We start from the raw sequence: 17,256 nt of genomic DNA on the forward strand, positions 1-17,256 counted from the left end.
TATCTTTTTCATATTCTTTTCCCTTATGGTTTATCACGGGTATTGAGTATAGTTTCCTGTGCTACACAGTAAGATCTTGTTGTTTATACATCCTCTATCTAAGAGTTGGCACTTACTAATCCCAAACTCCCAACCCCTCCCTCCCCCAGCACCTCCCCGCTGGCAACGGCCGCGTTTTAAATCCAGGGGGGTGATCTGGTGTGGCTGACAGCTCTGCAGTTCACTCTTCCTCTGTGTGATGCTGCCCAGACACCGTAAGCCCCTGGGATGTCTTAGTAAGAAGTGGTTTAGACGGAGCGTCAGAGGGAGACAGTTCTCAGTTCTACTCCAAGCCAGTTCCACATGATAATTACAGGCGGCAAGACAGACGGGCGTCCAAATGGGCAGATGGATAGGGAGTCTTGGCAGGGAGCTGCTCTCAGTGGCAAATGTCTACATTCTGGCTACACTGAATCAGTCTCTTTCCAACCTAATGGTTTGTTTATTGAACATTAGTGGATTCTGCTCTTAATTAATAGGACTCTACTCAACGCAACTGTATTTAAGTCTCAAGAGTTAGCCTCAGGAACACAAGTCTCCTCTTCTGCTGTATCACTCCCACCCTAGCTATTTTTAAATTCAACTCCCTAACCATCAGGTTTGTGAAAACTGCCAGGATCTGATTTGGGAGTCTGCTGCTTTGCCCAGGGCTAGAAGTGAGCTTAAACGTCATGTCCCATGTGCTCACACATACATGCACACTCACAGCCCATTTTCCCCAGTCTCCTAACCTCAGTTTACTACCTAAGCATTTAAGGCTTCAAGCCATTTCCACATTTCTGAAGGGTCAATACATCTGGTCCACTCCATGAACCCAAGGCTGCGTGGAGCACAGATGCTGAGACAAAAGCCTGGCAAGGATCCCTCACCCTTTCTGCTGCTCTTCTCACCAATCTGGCCAACCCCCCACCCAGGCAGGAGCCCAGATTCTCCTGCTGCGGCCACACCACGGGCCGGGTTTGGAAATCTTCCTCCCTCCCACCTCTCCAGGCTGGTGCCCATTCTTAACAAGCCAAAGCGGACAGGACATGCATGGCAGGAACAGAGACATCATAAAAAGTAAACTGCTGGCCCCCTGATCTGTTCCAGACAAAGGTGAGGCAGGGTCAGAGCCAGGCGCGTGCATGGGTTTCTCCTGGAGGCCTGGGGGAGGCGTCACTGCTGCCCAGCGCTGCCCGTGGCCCAGGGCGGGCTGTCACAGGCCCAGAGCTGCACCACGGAGGAGCCCTGCGCCTCTGCTGCGAGTGAGCTCAGAGCAAACTGAGGATGCGTTTCCAGCAGAGGCCACGGGGCTTCCAGGGTCCCTGGTCTAAAGAAATCAGGGCCCCTGGAATCCCAGAGGAGGAGGGGCAGGGCCACCTGGCCTGTCTGATTACTTTCACCGCAGCTCCTTCCAGTCCCCACGGAGGGTCAGATGTGCTCAAGCAAGGACCCCAGGCAGCTCCCTGGTCCTGTCCCCTCGTCTTCCATGACTGGAAAGGAGAGGGTGATAAAGACAAGGCCAGTGGGGAGGATGCAGAAACGGGAGCCCTCAGGCACTGCTGGCTGTAATGGTGAAGAGAGTCGCTGCTGTGGAAAGCGGGGTGGTGACCCCGAAAGAGTTCAACATAGAATCCAGTTATCCCACCCCAGGGCAAACTCAGAAAAGCAGTCAGAGCAGGGACCTCCGGAGAAGCATCACTCACAGCAGCCAACAGCGGAGGCAAAAGTGTCCATGGACAGATGAGTGAACAAACCAAAGGCGGTGAACACATATCCAGCCTTAAAAAAGGAAGGAAATTGCACTCCTGCTATGACCAGACATTCTGCTAAGCGACATAAGCCAGTTACAGAAAGACGAACACTTCAAGATTCTACCTTTCTGAAGTCCCTGAAGTCAAATTCACCCAGACAGAAGTAGGATGGTAGGCGCTAGGAGCTGGGGGCAGAGGGGTGGGGACTGACTGGATACAGAGTTTCAGCTTGGGAAGAAAACAGTTCTGGAAATGAATGGTGACTGCTGCACAAGAATGGGACTGTACTTAATGCTACTGAGCTGTAGAGACGGCATGTCATATAAATTTTACAATGATTAAAAAAAGACTGGGTCATAGACATGAGCAAAGGGATGTGCAACTTGAGGATCAGACCCTCAAAATAAAGGGCAGGTCCCCCGCCTCCTCCCACAATCGGCAGGGCCGGAGCAGATGGGGGCCACACACGGGCCACGGCAGAGCCACCAGATGTGAAGAAGCAGGTGCCCTTGGACTTGGTACCTTGTCTTAGCCTGTTCAGGCTGCTTTTACAAAACACCACAGACTAGGTGGCTTATATGCAATAGGCATGTACTGCTTGCAGTTTTGGAGGCTTTAAGGCCAAGGCTGGGTGCTGGTGTGGTCTGGGGACCTCTTCCAGGTCGCAGATTTCTTTCTCCCCCTATCTCCATGGGTTAGAAGGGTCAAAGGGAGCTCTCGGGGTGTCCTTCATAAGGGCACTGATCCCAGTAGGGAGGGCCCGGGCCCACCCTCATGTCCTAACACCTCCAGGAGCCCACCTCCTAATACTGTCAGCTTGAAGGTTAGGATTTGAACATGTTAAGTTGGGAGAGACACAGACATTCAGATCACAGCACACCTCAACACCTGCTTGCAGAACTGGATTTTCACAGGAGAGAGAGAGAAGATGACTTTATCTCTCAGCTGCCATCACTTTGCATCGTCTAATACAGTCACTTTAGTTTCTCAAAATCAGACATCCAATACCTCCAAAGTCTGCAAAGAACAGGACGGCACAGCCCACAAGCCCAGTCAGAGCAGGGTGGCTATACAGTTTAGCGATGACTGATCTTTCTGATGTCCTGCAGTCTGGCAAAAATAAGATGAAGCAGAAAGTTTTTAAAAAGTCAGTCTTTAAAAAGAAGGACCTAGAATTTCTGGGAACATTTCTGTTCCTATGGTTTCAGAGATCACGTGAATCTTGAGTCCATCCAACATCCTCCAGGGGGATGCAGCCTCACTTTCTGCATTCCAGCTGTGCGTCCTGCGCCTGTGCTCCAAACTCACTGCAGACAGCGACCGCAGCCATGAGATTAACACACGTGATCCTTAGAGGAAAAGCTGTGACAAACCTAGACAGCATGTTAAAAAGCAAAGACATCACTTTGCTGATAAAGGTCCATTTAGTCAAAGCTATGGATTTCTCTGATAGCTCAGGTGGTAAAGAATCCACCTACAATGTCGGAGACCCTGGTTTGATTCCTGCATCGGGGAGATCCCCTGGAGAAGGAATAGGCTATCCACTCCAGTGTTCTTGGGCTTCCCTTGTGGCTCAGCTGGTAAAGAATCCATTTGCAATGTGGGAGACCTGGGTTTGATACCTGGGTTGCAAAGATCCTCTGGAGAAGGGAAAGGCTACCCACACAAGTATCTTGGCCTGGAGAATTTCATGGACGAGTCCATGGGGTCGCAAAGAGTCGGACGTGATTGAGTGACTTTCACTTTCACGGTTTTTCCAGTAGTCACATACACATGTAAGAGTTGGAACATAAAGAACGCTGAGTGCTGAAGAACTGATGCTTTTGAATTATGGTGCTGGAGAAGACTCTTGAGAGTCCCTTGGACTGCATGGAGGTCAAGCCAGTCAATTCTAAAGGAAATCAACCCTGAATATTCATTGGAAGGACTGAGGCTGAAGCTGAAGCTCCAATACTTTGGCCAGTTGATGTGAAGAGTCAACTCACTGGAAAAAAACCCTGATGCTGGGGAAGATGGAATGCAAAAGGAGAAGAGGGAGGTAGATGATGAGTTAGTTGGATGGCATCACCAACTCAGTGGACATGAATTTGAGCAAACTCCGGGAGATAACGAAGGACAAGGAAGCCTAGTGTGCTGTAGTCCATGGGGTCACAAAGAGTCAGACACAACTTAGTTACTGAACAACAGCAGCAACAAAAATCCTGTGCCATAAAGTTATGACACAATTTATCACAAGGTAGCACCCTTGCCTCCCAGGAGCTCAGAAGTCTGCAGATCAGAGATACGTAATGGGAAACCCTAACCTCACACAAGGGTTTCCAGCAGGGGAATCAGCACAACCACGAGAGGTGAAGGTCAGGGCTCAATATCTGAGATGAGATGAGGGATCTCAATGGCTGTCAATGGAGCCCCCAGCTACACCTAGGGGAGGAAGCAGGAGCTACCTGAGAAAGAAGAAATGTCGCCAGGCCCTGGGGAGAGAGGAAGCCTGAGAGAGCAGGGTGCCCTGCGGTTCAGGAAGGACAAGGAGACAGTGCGAAAGGAGATGCTGGACCTGCATGCCCACGAGGGCGCCACTGACCATACCTGGCTGCTGACAGTTAAATGAATGAAAATGGAAGAAAGTCAAAGATTCAGTCTCACGTTTCAGTGGATGCAGACAGGACACAGACACAGAGCATCTTCATCCTCAGGTGTTCCGCTGAGCCGGGAAAGAGGAGGGAGCCACTCCAGGACAGGACTGTGGGCTCGGCTCAGAGGCCACTTTAATGCTGCACATCTGACACCTGGACCCAAGTCTTCCTATTCCTGAGCCTGTATTCTTTCCACTAAGCCTGCCTGTCTGCCTTTGATGAAGAAAGTCAAATTGGATTAATGGCCAAGCACAGGGAATTCTGGATTAGGGAAAGATCCCTGCCTGGCCCAGCAAGGGTTCAAGCACATCCATGTGTCCACGTGTGTCCACAGAGGAAAACAGCCTGCTGTCCCCTATCTGAAGGAGGGGAGAGGGTCTGGAAGTCAATATCCCTTGTCTGGGATCCTCGGTAATGTGGTGAGAAAGAAGAAGAAAGAGTGATGAAGCAGGATTCCTGGTTATCTGGCTCACCTTTGGGAGTCCTTGTCAGTTTTGGGGGAAAAGGATAAGGACTTCAATGATCTTTTGAAAGTGATCAGTGTCTCTTAAAAAGAGACCTCCACTTGGTTTGGTGGAGGTGGGGACTGGAGCTGCAAAAGTCCCCAAAAGCATCTGTGGTCTGGGAACACGGTTCATCAAATGGAGTGCAGTAAAATATGTCTTAGTTGTTCCTTGACAAGCTTTTTCTTTTTTAAAATAGAAATGTTTTTGGCTGTGAAATTTATTCTAATTGACCTTAACCTGTAGAAGACATGGTCCTGGCAAGCAACAGCTTAGCAGCTAATTAGGAGACCAAGAGAAGTGAGCATAAACCCTACAGGCTGCAATGCATCCGCCCAGCTAGGGAAGGGAGCATCCTTGTCCCTGAAGAGGGGGACTGTCCCTGAGACAGGCAGGAGGAAACACAGCAGCTTCTGGAGACCCAGGAGACTGCACAGCAAAATCTAGTTCAGAATAAACACCATCAGGTCCTTAAGTGTCCAAGGACAGAGGAACAGATAAAGAAGACGTGGCACATATACACAATGGAATGCTGGCTCAGTGGTAAAGAATCTGCCTGTCAATGCAGGAGACATGGGTTCAATCCCTGGGTCAGGAAGATTCCCCTGGAGTAGGAAATGGCAACCCACTCCAGTACTGTTGCCTGGGAAATTCCATGAACAGAGGAGCCTGGGGGGGCTACAGTCCATGGCATTGCAAAGAGTCAGACACAACTGAGTGACTGAATATGCACACACACAAAAAGGAACAAAATTGGGTCATTTGTAGAGACATGGATGAACCTAGAGACTTACCAGAGTGAAGTAAATCATAAAGAGAAAGACAAACATCAGATATTAACACACAGATGTGGAATCTATAAAAATGGTACAGAGGAGCCCACTTGCTGGGCAGGAATAGAGAGACAGAGTTGAGAATGGATTTGTGGACACAGAAGAGGAAGCGGGGCATGGGCTGAAAGGGGAGATTGGGACTGACATGTATATATCACCATGTGTAAAACAGACAGCTAGCAGGAACCTGCTCTATAGCACAAGGAGCTCAGCTCAGTGCTCTCTGAGGACCTAGAGGAGTGGGATGGAGGGGGAGGGAAGGAAGTCTAAGAGGGAGGGAATATATGTATACATATGACAAACTTAGACAGGGTATTAAAAAGCAAAGACATCACTTTGCCGATAAAGGTCTATATAATCAAAGCTATGGTTTTTCCAGTAGTCATGTACAGTTGTGAAAGTTGGACCATAAGAAAGGCTGAGTGCTGAAGAATTGATGCCTTTGAATTGTGGTGCTGGAGAAGACTCTTGAGAACCCCTTGGACCTCAAGGAGATCAAGCCAGTCAATCCTCAAGGAAATCAGCACTTAATATTCCTTTGTAGGACTGCTGCTGAAGCTCCAATACTTTGGCTACCTGATGTGAAGAGCCAAATCACTGCAAAAGATGCTCATGATGGGAAAGACCGAAGGCAATAGAAGAGAGCGGCAGAGGATGAGATGGTTAGATAGCATCACCGACTCAATGGATATGAATCTGAGCAAATTCCAGGAGACAGTGAAGGACAGGGAAACCTGGAGTGCTGTAGTCCATGGGGTCACAAAGAGTCAGACACGACTTAGCGACTGAACAACAGCAATAGCTGATCCATTTCATTTTACAGCATAAACTAACAATATTGCAAAACAAGTAAATATCAATTTTAAAAAAAAAGAACCAACATCATCAGGTCTTGAAAACAATTACCATCATTAGCTTTGTATAAAAGCAAATGAAACCATATAAAGTACAAGCAAGAAAAACCCTGAATACTACGTCTGGGAGAGATGAGTAAAAAATAAAGAACTGTGGAAACATGAAGGAAAAGTGGTAAAGTTGATGACACTGTCGTCAATTCAGGTGCTGAAAGCCAGCAAGTGGTCCTGGAAGATGAAGACTCCAGTGACAAGGTGAAAGTGAGAAAACAAAGGTATAAGGTGGAGGGGGTGGAATTCGCTTAAATGAAAATTATAAAATCGTAAAAAGGTATAGTATCAATATGTCAATAATACAAATCAATATTAACTAGTGTAACTGGAGAAAAAATTACAAAGATGAAGATATATAAAAACCTTCAGTGAATCATGAAATACCAAATCTATGTTCTGTTACAGTATAAAGTAACTGAAAAAAAATTTACAACTATTAATATATCCTGTGGTCTTTCTGAAAGACAGAACTAAAGAATGATAAGGCAAAGTGTTAAAAATTAATAAAGGATAGATAAGAATTCTTAAAAAAAAAAAGAAAAACAACTTCATGATTATCAAACTAGAAACCTTTTCCTCCTATGGCATACTAATAAAAATATGCTTTTAATGTGATATAGTAGATAAACTGTGAAAATTTTAGAAAAATATCTAGAAACTAGTTCAGTTTTCACACTATAGTTCTTCTTAAAAATATACAAAATTAAAAAGCTTTTGAGTTTCATCCTCAAAATAAAATAAAATAAAATAAAATTATCCAACACATACAATCCACAGACTCCACAATTAAATTCTATTTATTCTCTAATAAAAGGGTACTGGAAATACACCACATCACAATCAAGTGTTCCTATGTTTTAAATTTGCACAATTTCAATCTAAACACTACTTTGGTGTCAAACATCTCTGTTCACTTTTAAAACTTATGACCAATTACAAATTTAAACTTAATAGCAAAGCACAAAAGGCCTAGAAACATAAACTACTCATCGGTGTGCAGACAACTCACAATCACTGCTTTCCTAATAATTATGGAAGCACTTTCAGGTGTTCCCAAATTATCACTTCATGTCCCAGGTCCCAAATTAAAGAGGCCACCAGACCCAGACCTGCGTGCCCATGGGGGTGTCACTCGCCTGGACCTACCTAATAATAATCTGATCCGCTGGCACCAGGAAAAGTCAGCCAGGGAGGGAAAGAGGTGGAGCCACAGGCTGCTGTGCCTGGTACAAACATCTTCACACCAAATTTAATCACATATTAGCTTCAGCTCCATCACACAATCACTGAGAAATATTACAATGCTCTAAGCTTACCTGCTATTGTAACAGGGGAATTCAACTCCTCTAATGTATTAAAAAATATTAAGAAAAACTATTATTACAAAAGAATACAATTCTGAGATCTCCTCTCCACTTGATATCAAACAAGAACGAGTTTTGATGTCCTTAAATGAACTACTGACTTAAAGAAGGGCTCAGAAGTAACATCTTAAAAAAATAGCTCAAATTGAATGGGAAAATTTTAATGTAGCAAATAATCAGTCAGACTGTCATTTTTAAGGATATAAACACACTTTCTAACAGGTTAGCCAAAAGCCTAGAAACCTTAAAAAAATAAATAAATAAAGGCCCAGAAACCTAAACATGTTTTACAGAGCACACCTGCTAATATTTCACTATCTTTGCATGCTCGTAAGAGATAAGGTAGAGAAAGCCAAGGTGGCCACCCAAGTTCACGGTCAGGAGTAGCAGGCCTCCCATACTTAGCGGTATGTTCAGTGTCAACAGGACTCAAGAAGCTCAAGTTACCCACTTCGATTAATATCTTTAAAATTATTTCATGTTCTAATGACTTGATTAAATAATGACAAATTTATGCAGAGAAGGGAATACCAGCTATGTCTCCGGGGAGCACACATTCTGGTGAAACTGACTCGCAAACTTTCACTGATATTTACACAAGCACGCTCCTGAATGAAGCCAATGGGCAAAGGCACCAGCTGTTTAGACATTTCATGTCACTGGAGACTATTTTATCCTACAGAAATACGCATTTCCACCACAGGGGAAAAAAATTAACTACTACCCTGCCAAACTCACCAACATGCTGCCTCTTGTTCCTATGAGCTCCAGTGGGAAATTCAATCCTGTGTCCATAACCAACTACTGGGATGTGGGTGTACGCATGCATGCCCAGTTGCTCAGTCACGTCTGAGTCTTTGTGACTCCATGGGTTGTAGCCCACCAGTCTCCCCTATTTATGAGATTTTTCAAACAAGAATACTGGAGTGGGTTCAACTACTGGGGTAGATCTCACAAACACTCAAACAGATAACTAAAAGTAAGCCAAAAAACTTTGCCTTAAATGGACTTGGAGATATTTTAAAACTTTACTCAAAGGTAATTCACCTTTACTTGCATTCTAGAATATTCCATCAATTAGTATACCTCAACTAAGGTCTGAAATTCTTGAAAAGTCACACGGTCTGATTGGTTAGTTTTTGCCTATGTCCTCTTTCCTAAAATAATACTTTTCCCCAACAGTTTTAAATTAAGTTAGCCCTAAGATATGGTTTTAATGAAATTACTAGTAAAAACCTAAATTCCAATCCAAATAAAATGTATACTTGTGCTCTCAACAAAAGTAACTAATAATTATGTATTAATAAATTAGGCAGACATACAGTCAGTGAATTTACAGTCACTAATGTCTCTGGCCCTTCAGTAATTCTCAAGGACTGTCATACACGTTATTTTATAAGGTGACATGTCCTTAATTCATTGTCCCCCATCCAGCCCATTTCTACATAACACAAGGCAAAGCGCCAGTCTCAGTGAACGACAACAAATTCATCACATCAGTCATCTGCCATGGTGTGGAAAAGTAATAGCTTAATGAAAGTGGGATTAGATAACCAATCATGGCAGTATCAGAGGAAAAACATTCCCTGGAGCATGGAGCACGTGGCAGGCATCGCCTTATTCTTAGGCAACAGGTCAGAGGAGACGGTAATTTTGGTGAAGAACCAACAGAAGCTGACCGCCACCAATAATGTACCAAAGCCAGAAATTTCACATCTGTATCTTTCTTTTCTGATAGGCAACCAATACACCCATATTATATAAAACATTCAAAGAAACAAACAAACAAACAAAAAACCCAAGACCATTTCTGCCCTCTGATTTTAAGCATGCTGCATTTGGTTGGCGTCTGTTCACTAAAACGTACTAAAACAAAAGATACAATAATTGTATACGATAGGAGGCTCTGCATGCGAGTGTGACGAAACAGTCAAATGCATCAAGAATAACAATCTCAGGTTTGTTACCATATCCACAGCAAAAGCCCCTAGTCTCTGCCGGGGGGGCTTGGACGTGAAGGTCAGAAATCCACAAAGCACCACCAACCAGACTCGGCCGGGGTTGGGGGGTGGTGACTGACTTTCTGCTCACACAATACCACCCTGGAAACAGTGTCCCAAGTTTAGAATCCCCATTTCTTCTACAATCAGATTCTTTTAAAGGATTTTACAAGTACTTTTTGGATACAATTTTGCTGACCTCTTAAATGTTTGTTGACCTCTTAAATGTTTGCTGACCTCTCCAAATATAAGATAGTTTTGCCAAAAGGATTCCGGTCTCCGTAAACAGACTCATTAAATAACCTCTCCAATGGAGACAGATTAGTAGCAATTCCGTTTCACATTTCTCGATGTCATTTTGAGATGCCCACTACCATGAAAAAGGACTTTCCACATTTCTTTTCTTTGGGGGAGATTTGTTTGTTCAAAGGGAATTACATAACCGCCCCTAAGCGCACAGCAAAAAACAAAAAACAAAAAACAACAAAGTTCCTTTTAACATTCCTCAGCCTCAGGATTATTTGATTTGCTAACCTGGCTCACTTTTTCCTGGCATTAAAGGCAGAGTTAAAAAAGAAAGAAAAAGGCAGTTTTTGAAAACCTTTTGCGCACTTGGGCAGCACCGCAGCCTATGAGTTCGCGCGGGCAGGATGAGTCAACGGGACACACTGCAATGAAAAGAGATTAGTTGTCCCCAAAGCTGCCTCACTGGAGACCAGTTGCTAGAGTGGAACGTGGGCCCCTTTGGTAAGCAGGTGCAGGGCCCACCCCAGGCACTCATTCCATTCTCAGGACTCATCACACATTCGCTCCAGGCCCTTGAGACAGCTCACAGGTCCTGGGTGTGCCCCGCGGAGACGCACTGCCCCGGCAAGCCGAGCGCGCGACCCCTTGAGCGCTGAGCGCAGGCCACCGGGCCCGGCGGGGGTCCTGCCCGGCTCAAACTCCAGCTCGGGATGTGGTTAAAGAGCAGGGTTATTTTTCTTGTATTACGGAAGTTACTCTTTCAGCGAATAGAATACGAACCTGACCTGTAATCCGCACACACGAGTTGTGGGATGTAAAACAGACCCCGCGAAGGTTTGGGCAAGAGGATCGGCCGCGCAGGCAGGGATGGGAGCCCCCACTTTAGTGATATGCTGGGGTCCCCGGGGCGGGCCCGGTTCACTTGCCAGTGCCCTGTACCGAGGAGCCCCGAAAAGTCAGCTAGGGAGGGGAGCAGCAGAAAACCTCCAGGGCAATGCCCTGTACACAGCCTTCCTGAGACCGCGGCACCTAGGCGCCTCTGGGTGCTCGGACCCTGTTCTCCTTCCTTTTAGGGGGAGGAGGAGCGGACGGTGGGGCGGGATGACAGACTGGAACACAGTCACCCAAGGGGCAAGTCAGCGACAGGGCTGGGGGCCCGGCCGGGTCTCCACCGCCTTCCTCCCCTCCCGCAGGGGGAGCCCTCGCGGGTGGCAGGGAAAGTTCGTGGGGCTCCGCCCGCGGGGACCCCCAAAAGGGAGCGCACAATCCCAAAAGGAGCGCGCACACAAACGCACACACGCGAAAAGCGCCGGGGCCGCGGGCTGACACTGTTACCCCGGGCAACGACCTGGGCGCACAAAGTACACAACTCCCTTCCCCCGCCGGGCGCGGGCTCGCGGCCCCGAAAGGGGCGCCCCGTCCCGAGTGCACGCCGCGCGGGCGCCGGCGTCCGCGGCGAGGGGAGCCCGGGGCGGCTTACCCGGTCGGGGGCTTGGCCGCCGAGGCTCGCAACGCGTCCATGGAGTCTGCGGGCGAGGCGGGGCGCGGGCGGCGCTCGGGCCCCGCGAGTCAGGCGCTCGCAGTCGCCGCCGCGGCCCTCATTCACTTTTTCCGCGCTGACCCATCGTCCTCCGTCGCGGGCCGGCGGAGGACAGCCGCCCGGCCGGAACGGCAGAAGGGGCTGGAACAGACCCAGGCAGGCGGGGGCGCGGGCCCGCGGGGAGGGGCCGACGCGGGGCGGGGGTGCCGGGAGCAAGGTGCGCCGCGCCCCCGGGAGCACCGCCCCCGCTGCCGCGCGCCTCCGGAGCGGCCGGCTCTGCCAGCGGCGCGCGTCCGGGGCGGGGGCCGGGCGCCAGCGGGGCCCGAGAAGATACCCGCTTCGCCGCCGCCTGCTTCCCCGGGCCTCTGCTCCCGGGAGGGAGGGCACTGGTCTCCTGGCGCGTGGGGGTCCCGGGAGCGCGCCGCGCGGGGGCGGGGAGGAGCTGCGGAGGGGGAAGCACCTGGCAGCCTTTCGGGCAGGACGAGGTGGGCGGACCGACGGGAGGACGTCGGAGCGTTAAGAGTGAGCGGTGTCAGCCTCGCCGCCCTGGAACCCAGAACCTCCTTCCGGGCAGCGGCACTGGTGCGGTGGGTCTCTACGTGCCTTCCTGACCTGCCGCACCTGGGAACCTGTGAGAAAGGCAAATTCGGGCTCCACCGGGTCAGGTATTGGAAGTTGTGGGCCCTGGAGCCGGCCCAGCCTTGCTCCTGGGAGCTCGGGTTGTTAGACAGGTGCTGCGGTCGCGCTGCCGGTGATGGATTCAAGGGGCCGCGGGCAGAAACGCCAGCACAGGCAGCCCATGTGGGGCCCAGAGCAGGCCAGCCAGAGACCCCAGATCTTCTGAGCTTCACCCCACACTCCTTCTAACCCAAAGCCACAAAAGGGATCTGGGCTAGTGCGAAAGTCTGATTTACAAAAATGACTCTTCCGTGGGGTTCCAAGGACTAGAATAAAATATGAGTAAGTGAGCCTGCTGTGCTGGGTGTTAAAGGAGGCGTTCCTTTGAGTCTAAAACTGGGATGAGGAATCCAGAGGCCTGCCTGAGCCTTCCTCCCGCTGCCCTCCAGCTTTCCCCTTAAGGAAGGGGAGAGACCGGTCTAGATACAGAATGGGAAATCCTTGCTGGGACTTGAAAGGCCTTAGGTACTCAGGCCTGGGCGCCCACCCAGAGCGCACAGCCTCAGAGCCCACCACGCTGCAGCTCTGCCTTCCCATTCTGTCCACCTCAGGCATCTGCCTGGGATGCTCTGCGGTGTCATTTCCAGTTCCACCCTGTGGTCCCTGCTCAGATGCCACCTCCCCAGGCAAGCCCTCCAGGAGCACTGTGTGTAAATACAGACTTAGTATTGCTCTGCATGCCCTGAGTTATTTTTATTCTAAGAATTTATCTATTTGTATATAGCATACGTTTTTAATATATATTTTTAAATATAGATTTGTTGCTTGTTTATTTTAAATATTTGTATTTACAAATAGCTGTTTATGTTTTCATTATAGATAAAATTTTGCTTCTATATATGAATGTGTCTGTGAACTTTGTTTATATAAACAATTACAGGTGTAAACATTATAAATCAATGGAATATAAATATATAGCCATATTTGGCACATTTTGTTCTTTTCTGGCCATCTGTCTTCTTCCCTAGAATGTGATCTCAGTGAGTGTCGGGCCTTTGTCTGTTTCGTGTATCAATGGACCCCCAGCATTTAGGACAGTCTGGCAGGTAGACGGGATGCCTGATAAATGCAGGGTGCGCTGAATGAGTGAATCTCTCCTAAGCCTTCCCCCTCTTGGTGTGGGGATCAAGGACTCCTCCTCAGGATCTCTGGTTCCCTCCTCACTCTTACTCAGGAAGCCACGTAAGAAAGGGCAGCCTGGGAGGGGCTAGAGATCCCTGTCTGGATCCTGCTGAGGGGGCAGGTGGGGGTGCAGCTCACTGGAAGGCCTGGAAAGGCCGCAGGAGGAATTGGGGCGGGGGGAGAAGGAGGAATAGACCAGTGTTCCCAATGGAGAAGGGGGTCATAGCAGGTAGCTGTCTCTCAGGGACACAACATCCGGGAAAGATGAATAGAAGGAGGCAGTGTCCCACCTTCAGTGTGATGTTCAAATTGCTCTAGAGTAAAGGCCCAGAAAGACCCAGAGACCTGGACACCTCTGATTCCAGGAGGGCCACCAGGCGTCTCAGACCCTGAAACCCTGCAGGCACATTTACTTAACCCGGAGTGGGGTGAAGGGTGAGGACTGGTGAGAGATGTCATGAGGGCAGGGTCAGACTTGTCCCAGGAATGATGGGCTGAGCGCCCAAGGCTTTAGGGAAGACTTGGGCCAGCCTGGCAGCCTCCTGGGTCAGCTTGGGGGCCAGTTCTCTGTTTGCAATCCAAACTTCCTTTACCATGGGGATCCCTGCAAACCCACCTGCGTAGAGATGTGGTCCAACATCGTGCAGCTCGCAGAATGCTGTTGATGTGGCGTGTTAGTCACTCAATCCTGTCCAACTCTTTGTGACCCCATGGACTGTAGCCCAATTCTCCAGGCAAGAATGCTAGAGTGGGAAGCCATTCCTTTCTCCAGGAGATCTTCCCAACCCAGGGATCAAACCCAGGTCTCCTGCACTTCAGGCAGATTCTTCACCATCTGAGCCACCAGGGAAGCCCCAGTTCAAAGGATACTTTGCAGTATCTGCCATAAGCCAGTCATTGTGTGAGGAGGGGAGCCAGCTGACCATTTTTCCTTGGAGCCAGACTGAAGTGCCAGGTGGAGGCTCAACGTTTCCAGACCCAGCGTGGGAACCGCAATAGGTGAGGGCTAAGAGTCTGAGGGCAGGGGCTCTGCCCTTGTGGCACCCTGAGCAGGACACGCTCCTGAGTTTGCTTATGGAGCTTCTATAGCAAATGCACACTTGCATGCAGGGGGAGCAGGTTTCCCTGCTGTTCTTTTCCTGCATAGTCTGTTAAGTTTCCCTGAATAAATTAGAACCTTTGGAGATATTAACTATCATTTAATGTCTTATTTGGGGCATTGTAAATATCCAGGGATGTGCTGATAAATCTTTAAAATGGCACCAAAAAAAGCCGCAATTTGAAGGCTTTGTCAGTTTTTGCTGTGACTGCTCCCACCCTGGCCTTTCTCAAACTGCCATCACCCACCAAGAGGTTGCTGAAGACAGGGTTGGGGGTTGGGTTCCCGCACATCAGGCCAGCCACCCCATCTCACCTTCCTAAGTATTGCAGGAAAGCTGACCTTTGCTGCTTTGCTGTGTGGGGCATGGCTGAGTGCCTGCTCTGAGGCCTGCACACCACGCTTGGTGTTGCTGTGCCAGCTGTCCCTAGCTGCTCCCAGCTGTGGCTCTGGATGGCCACGAGGCAGCTCTGGATGCAAGGAGAGGGCGCTAGCCCTGCTGCTGTGACCCAGAGTGTGAGGCCACCTCTAGGTCTCCCTTTCCTTGCCCTGACGCCACCTCCCTGCTTTGCTGCTATGTCTGCACCCAGAGCTCCCCTCTACCCTTGGCAGGAAAAGCCCTCAGTGCCCACTCAGGCCATGCAGTCAGCCCTGGCCTCCAGGCAGGGTGCCTGGAATACCCAGAGTCCCTCCAGCTACTCCGCATCCCTTTTGAGGAAAAGAAGAATGTACATGAAACAAACTCATTAGGAAGCAGCTCAGCTTAGAGTGGGGCTTCCCAAACTAGAATACACTCAAGATGCCCCTGGGAATTGTGTTAAAATGCAACTCCTGCTCCAACGGTTCCAGAGAGTCTGCATTTACAACAACTTCGCAGAGAGTCAGGGGCTGCTACCCCAGGGAGTGAATGGGCTGCCAAGTTTCTTCAGTCATATCCAACTCTTTCAGACTTATGGACTGCAGCCTGCCAGGCTCCTCTGTCCATGGGATTCTCCAGTCAAGAACACTGGAGTGAGTTGCCATGCCTGCCTCCAGGGGATTTTCCCAACCCAGGGAAAATGTCTGGGTTGTGTCTCTTGTCCTGCATTATCAGGGGGTTCTTTACCACTAGCGCCAACTGGGAAGCTAGGATTTAGAGTCAAACATACTAACCTTAACCTCACTCATAGTAAAATCACTAAGGGTGAGTCATTTCTCGTTCTAAACTTTTGTTTCTGCCTTTGTGAAATAAAAGTCATCAGAGGCAAATCCAGGTTTACCAGGTCTGATAATGCAATTTTAATATAACACGGGGAGCTATGTGTTTAATACAACACAGGAACTAAAGGAAATCAGCCCTGAATATTCATTGCAAGGACTGATGCTGAAGCTGAAGCTCCAATACTTTGGCCACCTGATGCAAAGAGCCAACTCATTAGAAAAAGACCCTGATGTTGGGAAAGATTGAAGGCAGGAGGAGAAGGGGATGACAGAGGATGAGATAGTTGGATGGCATCGCTGACTCAATGGACATGAGCTTGAGCAGGCTCCGGGAGACGGTGAAGGACAGGGAGGCCTGGCGTGCTGCAGTCCATGAGGTCGCAGAGAGCCGGACACAAGTGACTAAACAACAACAGGGACCTATGGTCTGTATCTTGTAATAACCTACAGTGGGAAAGAATCTGAAAAAGAATGGGTTTATATATGTATAACTGAGTCACTTTGCTGTACATCCAAAGCACTGTAAATCAACTGTAAGTCAATAAAAATTTAATTATATGAACTAACATGTAAGTAAATTACATTAAAAGTAAGGGTAATAAATACTAAAAAAAAAAAAATAGCATACCAGCACAGGGAACTGTAGTCAGTATCTTGGTATCTTGTCATAAATTATAATGGAGAAGAATCTGAGAAAGAATAGATACATATATAAATATATATAACAGTCACTTTGCTGTATACCTGAAACAATCATCTATATGTCAAGAAAAAAATTGTACACAAGTAAGTAAATTACATCAAAAGTAAGGGTAATAAATACTAAAAAGAAAAAACTAGCATACCGTATGATTAACACCAATTTACATACGGAACTGCATGTTTACTTTGAGTACAACATGGACTGAATTGTCTCCTCAAAATCCCGGTGGAAGCCTTAGTCCCCAGTGCGACTGTTTGGGAATGGGGCCTTCCCAAGGGTACCGTAGATTCGGTGAGTTCACGAGGGTGGGGCCTTGGCTCTAAGTCACTGGTGTCCTTTCAAGAAGACCAGGCTCCGGACCTCACTGTCTCCCCATGAGGGCTCACATTTGCTTCAGGCTCAGATTTAATCATTTCTTTTCGGATGGTAAGTTATTTAAACAGAATGTATTTCACGTGAGATCATCAACTGACACCAGTAACTCAAAAACACACTGATGTGGAGTCCTTGATTTTTACTGAGCTAGAATCCCAATGCCAAGTACGCAATCCAGTGGTCATAGAGTTGTCTAGTTATACGCAGAGGTGCCCAGCCATCCCCACTACCTAAATTCATAGCGTGGTTATCATCCCAGGGAAACCCTATGTCTGCAAGC

At 48.2% G+C, this 17,256-nt stretch overlaps 1 protein-coding gene across 1 annotated transcript in view; it reads right to left on the reverse strand.

Moving 5' to 3' along the window:
• The window catches only part of COBL (cordon-bleu WH2 repeat protein), a 299,100-nt gene extending 287,170 nt beyond the window's left edge, over positions 1 to 11,930 (reverse strand). The window contains 1 exon segment of the mRNA XM_070369922.1: positions 11,740 to 11,930. Coding sequence (XP_070226023.1) covers positions 11,740 to 11,780 — 41 coding nt within the window. The 5' untranslated portion in view covers positions 11,781 to 11,930.
• Between the last annotated feature and the right edge of the window lie 5,326 nt (positions 11,931 to 17,256).

Source organism: Bos mutus, chromosome 4 (genome assembly GCF_027580195.1).
Source record: "Bos mutus isolate GX-2022 chromosome 4, NWIPB_WYAK_1.1, whole genome shotgun sequence".
NCBI lineage: Eukaryota > Metazoa > Chordata > Mammalia > Artiodactyla > Bovidae > Bos > Bos mutus.